An 8,899-nucleotide genomic window follows, 5' to 3' on the forward strand; every position below is an offset into this window, starting at 1 on the left:
GAACTGAGAACCCTGCACCTGAGATCCCTAACCCTGCACCTGGGAACCCTAAACATGCACCAGGGAACTGGGAACCCTGCACCGGAGAACCCAAACCCTGCACCTGGGAACCCTGCACCTGGGAACCCTAACCCTACACCTGGGAACCCTAACCCTGCACCTGGGAACTGGCTTTAAATTGAAACAGTCTGTGTGGATTGGGGGGATAGGGAGGCAGGGAGGGAGAGAGATATGGGAAAGATGGAGGGAGATTATTTTCTGTTCCGCTTTTTTGATGAAAATTTAGCAGACTAAGTGAAACGTCTGCCTTCCCTGGGGGGGCAGAACCCTAACCTAACCCTGCACCGCGGAACCCTAACCCTGCACCTGGGGGGGGGGGGGCAATCTTAGTCGCCAGAAATGATGGACATTTGAAGTAAAGTTACAGGTTAGCATGGATCGTTTTTACTCATCGTGCACCCCAGGAGGAGTAACTGCTGCTTCTCAAAAACGAATGGGGATCCTAATAATAAATCAATAAAAGCTTCCATTGAAAGGGAATAGGAGAGCAACAACCAAAGATGGAACATTGTATTATGAATTCATGGTGCTCTGTTATTCATTTAAAAAGCAGACCTCGTTACGACCACAGTCAAAGTTGTCACACTAGGACTTTGTATTTTAACCCAGCGTCTTCTGTTCTTCTATCAACAGGCGACGGTAGAGGAGACGCCTGCAAAGACGACTTTGACAACGACAACATCCCGGACATCCTTGACGTGTGTCCTGAGAACAACGCCGTCACCGTCACAAACTTCCGGAAGTTTCAGATGGTGCACCTGGACCCCAAGGGAACCACGCAGATCGACCCCAACTGGGTGGTTAGGCATCAGGGCAAGGAGCTGGTGCAGACCGTCAACTCTGACCCAGGCATCGCTGTTGGTGAGTAGGACATTAACCTCAATATGTAGTCCCTATACTGACGTAAAATATAGAATTATTAGAGATACGTTTGAGATATTTAATTCACTACAGTTTAGAGATGTGCAGACTGTCAATTTTGACCTTGCATCACAGTGGGCGAGTAGAGCAGGACAACCTTACCTCAGATACTTTTGTATATATAGTGTACATGAAAGTATGTGGACACCCCTTCAAATTATTGGAATCTGCTATTTCAGCCATATCTGTTGCTGACAGGTGTATAAAATCAAGCACACAGCCGTGCAATCTCCATAGACAAACATTGGCATTAGAATAGCCTTACTGAAGAGCTCAGTTACTTTCAATGTGGCACCGTTATAGGATGCCACCTTTCTAACAAGTCAGTTAGTCAAAGTTCTGCCCTGCCGCCCCTGCTAGAGCCGTGCACTTAGAGCCGTCAACTGTAAGTGCTGTTATTGTGAAGTGGAAACGTCTAGGAGCAACAAAAGCTCAGCCGCGAAGTGGCTGGTCACATAAGCTCACAGAACGAGAACGCAGAGTGCTGAAGCGCGAAGCAAGTGAAAACCGTCTGTCCTTGGTTTTACAGTTCCAGTTCAATATGCCAGTTCAATATTCCACTACCAAGTTCCAAACTGCCTATGGAAGCAACATCAGCACAATAACTGTTTGCCTGCACTTAACCCTGACCTCAACCCCATCCAACACCTTTGGGATTAATTAGAACGCCGACTGAGATTCAGGCCTAATCACCAAACACCAGGGCAAGTCCCTGCGGCAATGTTCTAACATCTAGCAGAAAGCCTTCCCAGAAGAGTGGAGGCTATTATAGCAGCAAAAGTGGGGACCAACGTCATATTAATGCCCATGATTTTGGAATGAGATGTTCAACGAGCATGTGTCCACATTATTTTGGCCATGTAGTGTACAGTATATGCATTTTAATTCTGAATCCCTGATGAATTTTTAATAACCAACCATCCTTAGTATTCACATGTTCTGTCCCACCATCCATCCTTAGTATTCATATGTTCTGTCCCACCATCCATCCTTAGTATTCAAATGTTCTGTCCCACCATTCATCCTTAGTATTCACATGTTCTGTCCCACCATTCATCCTTAGTATTCACATGTTCTGTCCCACCATTCATCCTTAGTATTCACATGTTCTGTCCCACCATTCATCCTTAGTATTCACATGTTCTGTCCCACCATCCATCCTTAGTATTCACATGTTCTGTCCCACCATTCATCCTTAGTATTCACATGTTCTGTCCCACCATTCCAGGCTTTGATGAGTTCATCGCGGTGGACTTCAGTGGTACGTTCTATGTGAATACGGACCGGGATGACGACTACGCTGGTTTCGTGTTCGGCTACCAGTCGAGCGGCCGCTTCTACGTGGTGATGTGGAAGCAGGTCACTCAGACCTACTGGGAAGACAAACCCTCCAAGGCCTTCGGTATCTCTGGTGTCTCCCTGAAGGTGGTCAATTCAACCACAGGCACAGGGGAGAACCTGAGAAACGCCCTGTGGCACACAGGAAACACTAAAGATCAGGTATGCTAAGATCCAAGATTCCATCCAAAGTGGCCACTCACCCTGACACAGCTAAGTCATCCAAAGTGTCCACTCACCCTGACACAGCTAAGTCATATAAGCCAACATATCATACTGTGTCTCTGGTGTAGTCATACCCTCTATTGAGCAATCTTTCAGTCAATCAATCAAATATATAAAGTAACCAGAGATCATAGCTCTTTAGTAAATCATTTTTCTCCTTCTCTGTTGTCTACAGGTGCGCACTCTTTGGCACGATCCCAAAAACATTGGCTGGAAGGATTACACAGCCTACAGGTGGCACCTCATCCACAGACCCAAGACTGGTTTCATCAGGTGAGCAAGTCTAGCCTAATACCTAGAATTTAGCTCAGTGGGCTAAAACAGTCTGGTGGCATGTAGGAGACCTGGGATCGAATCCAGTTGATCACACCCATCACTCTTTCCTCAGTAACGGTCTGAAAATTCTTTGTATAATAGAAGCACAAATGATATACAATAGGCTAAGCTATTATCCAGGGTGTTTTGTCCATAGTGTGTTTTATCTAAGTGTCTGGTGGCATGTAGGAGACCTGGGATCGAATCCAGTTGATCACACCAAGCGATCATTTTCAATCATTCATGTATTGTCTTGTTGCATTTTGCAGGGTTGTGGTGTATGAAGGGAAACAGATCTTGGCAGACTCAGGACCAGTGTACGACAAGACGTTTGCCGGAGGACGGTTAGGCCTGTTTGTGTTCTCCCAGGAACTGGTCTTCTTCTCCGATCTCAAATACGAGTGCAGAGGTGAGTTCTATAGCTAGTAGCACCATTCTAGCTCTGTCCCAGATCTGTTGTGTTGAATGGTTGTTTGGTGAGAGATCTCTCCTTTATGGAGACAAAATGCAGCTGAAGGGGGGGAAAGTGTTGTTAAAACCTTCTAAATCTTTTCCAATACTCAGATGAGCTGGAGTTTCCAACTGTGTTGTCCATCAGGTAACGATCATAAAGAGGTCTCTGCTTTGTGTCGGCTGTAAAACAAACAATAATAAAAAATTAAACAAATCACGCTTTGTTAAAAAGAGAACAGCAGTCATGCTTTTCTTTCTGCTTGTCACCTTGCCTGGTTCCAATGACTCAGACTAGTGTGTGTGTGTGTGTGTGTGTGTGTGTGTGTGTGTGTGTGTGTGTGTGTGTGTGTGTGTGTGTGTGTGTGTGTGTGTGTGTGTGTGCGACACTGCGGGAGGTCTGGTGTGTGGTCTTAAATGTTTCAGGTGCTACTTTGATCACAAATATGAGAATACTGCTTGTTCACTGTCACAGTGAAATAGTTGTTGTCTTGCTTTATGGAATGATACACCCAATGCTCCACCTTTTGCTGTATACAGTGTTGTACATTCCCAGAACCATACTGCCAAACTGTATAGGTATACAGCTGTATACTGTATATAGACTTAATCTACATACTGTATGACTCTGGATATGCTGTTATTCCTCAGCTTTGTGTTTAGAAATAATCATACTTTTTCTTCTTTTTTTATCTAGATAACTGAACAGCGTTGGATGTGAAAACTTCAAATGGCTAAAGACACTAAACCTCATAACCTGATCACCAGCCTATCGCTGAGTCGCTTGTCATTTCAACCAAAGAAATGTAGCTTCAACTTCGCCCCTCCAAAGTCTTTTTGCCTCTAACTTTCCATTGAAGGGGCAGCCATGGCCCTTTGCAGTTTTTCTGAGTGCCTTGTGTGAAAAGACATTTCCTGGAGAAGTGAAAACAGATGTGGACAAATGAAAAAGGACATGGCGATGGGAAAAATCTAAGTAACTGATGTTGACAACATATTATGGGGATTCTTTCAACAACCACTTTTGTGCTTTTCTAACTTTCTACAGCTTTACATTAACAAAAGTAAATATAAAATGATTGTTACTCGATAAATATTGATATTCTTGCTGGAATAGAGAGCAACTTGGTACAGTAAAGGTGTCTAGGTCGCCCAGCAACTAAAGGTCTCTGTATTGAGCTCAGCAGTTTCAGCCATACAGTGAAAAATACGATCAAATGTAATATTAACTGCCAAACTCTTTTTTTATACCAAAGCACACTGACGTATGTTGCTGACTTAATGAAACAAAGTTATATTTTGTATTGTTTCTTATGCCATCCTGAACTGGTCTTCAGTTACCCATTTAAAATGTTTGTCAAACTCTAAGAAGGTTGACCTTGAGACCGTTTTATAGCATTTTAAAGTACTTTGGGATGTTTATACTAAGTTTGTACTATAATTTCTTCTGTAAATTATTATTGTGAGTTTATGTCTTGTTTGTTTTGTTTGTTAGAGATGGTAAATCATTTATTTATTTGTTTACACTGACGAAATTTCACAATTGAAGTACAACAGAAAAATCGTTGGATATCAACATCAAAATGTCTCAAACATCAAGATAAAATAGACTATCACAAACTTTGTGCACTATGCAGTGTTATGTCATGTATTACTTGATTCATATGTTCACTAATTCCCCAAGAGAGGCCCTATCGTCACTCAAAACAATGCAGTGGTTTCAAGTGGAGCAGTTGTAGTAGTTTGGGTTTGTTGTAGCGTTCTATTCAAATACCCCTCCAGCATCCCACTTCGATGGAATCAAGCAATACATTGTGCATGCATTCTAGTAGTATGCTAGTATGGACATTGGAACATAGACTTAAGTGTTGATGTAAGAGTGCTACATTGATGTAAGGGCAAATGTCATGTTTGGGGTTAGTTGTAGTAGTAGTATGTGTGAGAGAACAACAAGGATTATTATTATTATTATCACAGCATCCTTGACCACGACAGCTGACGGTCTGAGGTTTGAGTGTGTTTGCCTGGTGTGACAGGGGGACATTTCAGATGGGACACAATGAAAACACTTGACTTTATGTCAATGTAAATGTGTCGTTCACGTGTTAACGTAGAAACAGGTGGTCATGAGAAGAGAACTTTCTGTTTTGAATGAGTGAAACATTTAACCAGATGAATCTATTCAAACATTTAACCATTCTAGAATCTATTCAAAAATCAAGTAAAAATGTTTCTTGTAACTTTTGGTTGAATTTTATGTATCAAGGATATTTGCAATGTATAGCTTTTAAGTTGTCATCAGTCTGCATAGCATGAATTGTTGTCAAATGTAGTTTTCTTTGTTAATAACTAGCTTTGTTATATTTTGTGAGGGATATTGCAATGCACAAATGTAAAAAAAAAAAAGTTTAAAAAAAACGGTATTTGTTTGTTGTTAAATTTACCATTATTAGTTGTGATAGTTGTGGAGGAGTCGTCATGTATGTGTTCCACTTAAAAGAGATCATCTTATTTCCTAAATAAATTGTTTGTACGCCATGTCTTCTTCATTGTGATAATGGAAATGATGGATTGTTATAAATATGTCATAAAATGAAATTGATTTATATTTACCATTAAACTGATTGATTAATTAATACATCATGTCCTTTAAATATTGTCAAGTGGAGATAAAATATATAGTCCCTCTATTTGAATCTATCATATGCAAAGAGAAATATTGTAAGGGGTGCGTATCTGGTGGCAGGGAAGTCAGACGCAGGAGAGCAGAACTTGATAATAGCCGGAGCAGTTTAATAGTAAAACCAACGGCATAAGAAATATAAAGTATGGGCACAATAACCTGACGAGCACCAGTCAAACAAAATGTGCACAAGCATTTACAATAAACAATACCACACAAAGACATGGGGCGAACAGAGGGTTAAATACACAACACATAATGGGGGAAAGGAGAACCAGGTGTGTGGGAAAACGAGACAAAACAAATGGAAAATGGAAACTGGATTGGCGATGGCTAGAAGACCGGCGACGTCGACCACAGCCCGAACAAGGAGAGGCATCGACTTCGGCAGGGCGATCCGGTCGGAGACGGTGGAACTCTCGCAGTATGGAAGGATCCAACACGTCTTCCACCGGAACCCAGCATCTCTCCTTCGGACCATACCCCTCCCAGTCCACGAGGTACTGAAGGCCCCTCACCCGACGTCTCAAATCTAGGATGGAACGAACGGAGTACGCCGGGGCCCCCTCGATGTCCAGAGAAGGCGGAGGAACCTCCCGCACCTCAGACTCCTGGAGTGGACCAGCCACCACCGGCCTGAGGAGAGACACATGGAACGAGGGGTTAATGCGGTAATCGGGGGGAAGCTGTAACCTGTAACTCACCTTGTTCAGTCTCCTCAGGACTTTAAATGGCCCCACAAACCGCGGACCCAGCTTCCGACAAGGCAGGCGGAGGGGCAGGTTTTGGGTCGAGAGCCAGACCCGGTCCCCCGGTGCGAACACTGCGGTGACGGTCTGCGTCAACTTTCTGGCGCAGCACGGCGCGCTGAAGGTGAACATGGGTGGCGTCCCATGTTTCCTCCACGCACCAGAACCAGTCGGCCACCGCAGGAGCTTTAGTCTGCCTCTGATGCCAAGGAGCCAGAACGGCTGATAACCCAATACACACTGGAAGGGGGAGAGTTTAGTGGAAGAGTGGCGGAGCGAGTTCTGGGCCATCTCTGCCCAGGGCACAAACGCTGCCCACTCCCCCGGCCGGTCCTGGCAATAGGACCTTAGAAACTTACCCACATCCTGGTTAACTCTCTCTACCTGCCCGTTACTCTCGGGGTGAAAACCTGAGGTAAGTCTGACCTACACCCCCAGACGTTCCATGAACGCCTTCCAGACCCTCGAAGTGAACTGGGGACCCGGATCAGACACTATATCCTCAGGCACCCCGTAGTGCCGGAAGACGTGTGTAAACAAGGCCTCCGCAGTCTGTAGGGCTGTAGGGAGACCAGACAGAGGAAGGAGACGGCAGGACTTAGAGAAACGATCCACAACAACCAGGATCGCAGTGTTTCCCTGTGATGGGGAAGATCAGTCAGGAAATCGATCGTCGGATGCGACCATGGCCGTTGTGGAACGGGTAAGGGGTGTAGCTTACCTCTGGGCAGGTGCCTAAGAGCCTTACACTGGGCGCACACCGAGCAGGAGGAAACATAAACCCTCACATCCTTAGCCAAAGTGGGCCACCAGTACTTCCCAGTCAGACAGGACACTGTCCGACCAATGCCTAGATGACCAGAGGAGGGTGACGTGTCTCCTGACCCCAGCCTCCAGTATATGTGTTGCAGTAGTTTGTGTTGGGGGGCAAGGGTCAGTTTGTTATATCTGGAGTACTTCTCCTGTCTTATCCGGTGTCCTGCATGAATTTAAGTATGCTCTCTCTAATTCTCTCTTTCTCTCTTTCTTTCTCTCTCTCGGAGGACCTGAGCCCTAGGACCATGCCTCAGGACTACCTGGCATGATGACTCCTTGCTGTCCCCAGTCGACCTGGCCGTGCTGCTGCTCCGGTTTCAACTGTTCTGCCTGCTGCTATGGAACCCTGACCTGTTCCCTGAATGTGCTACCTGTCCCAGACCTGCTGTTTTCAACTCTTTAGAGACAGCAGGAGCGGTAGAAATACTCTTAATGATCGGCTATGAAAAGCCAACTGACATTTACTCCTGAGGTGCTGACTTGCTGCACCCTCGACAACTACTGTGATTATTATTATTTGACCATGCTGGTCATTTATGAACATTTGAACATCTTGGCCATGTTCTTTTTTTTGTGTGTTTTTACCCCTTTGTCTCCCCAATTTCGTGGTATCCAATTGTTTTTAGTAGCTACTATCTTGTCTCATTGCTACAACTCCCGTACGGGCTCGGGAGAGACGAAGGTTTAAAGTCATGCGTCCTCCGATACACAACCCAACCAAGCCGCACTGCTTCTTAACACAGCGCGCATCCAACCCTGAAGCCAGCCGCACCAACGTGTCGGAGGAAACACCGTGCACCTGGCAACCTTGGTTAGCAGGTCCCTGAAAATCTCGTCTACAAATGCTTGGAAGACTGATGGAGCCTTCATCAACCCGTACGGCATGACGAGGTACTCAGAATGCCCGGAGGTCGTACTGAACGACGTCTTCCACTCATCTCCCTACCGGATACGCACCAGGTTGTAAGCGCTCCTGAAATCAAATTTGGTGAAGAAGCGCTTATTGACCCAATCACCGTGGCGATTAGAGGTAGCGGGTAACTGTACTTCACAGCTTTTTGATTAAGGCCTCAATAGTCAATACACGGGCACAAACCTCCCTCCTTCTTCACAAAAAAAGAAACTGGAGGAGGTGGGTGAAGTGGAGGACCTGAAGCAGTGATTCGGAGACATATTTTTACATAGCCACCGTCTCCGCCTGTGACAGGGGATACACGTGACTCCTAGGAAGTGTGGCGTCTACCAGGAGATCTATCGCACAATCCTCCGGTCGATGGGGTGGTAATTGAGTCGCCTTCTTTTTGGAGAAGGCGAGAGCCAAATCGGCATACTCGGGGGGAAT

The 8,899-nt window shown here is 45.1% G+C and overlaps 1 protein-coding gene across 3 annotated transcripts in view; it reads left to right on the forward strand.

Moving 5' to 3' along the window:
- Positions 1 to 5,847, forward strand: part of LOC110503016 (thrombospondin-2) — a 113,028-nt gene extending 107,181 nt beyond the window's left edge. For 2 of the 3 annotated variants that reach the window (XM_036960899.1, XM_036960898.1), the window contains exons 18-23: positions 694 to 921; positions 2,210 to 2,481; positions 2,720 to 2,817; positions 3,129 to 3,268; positions 3,424 to 3,457; positions 4,007 to 5,847. In XM_036960899.1, the coding sequence (XP_036816794.1) occupies positions 694 to 921; positions 2,210 to 2,481; positions 2,720 to 2,817; positions 3,129 to 3,268; positions 3,424 to 3,457; positions 4,007 to 4,010 (776 nt within the window). In that variant the 3' untranslated portion in view covers positions 4,011 to 5,847. The remainder of the gene's footprint in view (positions 1 to 693; positions 922 to 2,209; positions 2,482 to 2,719; positions 2,818 to 3,128; positions 3,269 to 3,423; positions 3,458 to 4,006) is intronic. The other variant, XM_036960900.1, reaches the window with a different exon arrangement.
- The last annotated feature ends 3,052 nt before the right edge of the window (positions 5,848 to 8,899 follow it).

This window comes from Oncorhynchus mykiss, chromosome 23, assembly GCF_013265735.2.
Source record: "Oncorhynchus mykiss isolate Arlee chromosome 23, USDA_OmykA_1.1, whole genome shotgun sequence".
Lineage (NCBI taxonomy): Eukaryota > Metazoa > Chordata > Actinopteri > Salmoniformes > Salmonidae > Oncorhynchus > Oncorhynchus mykiss.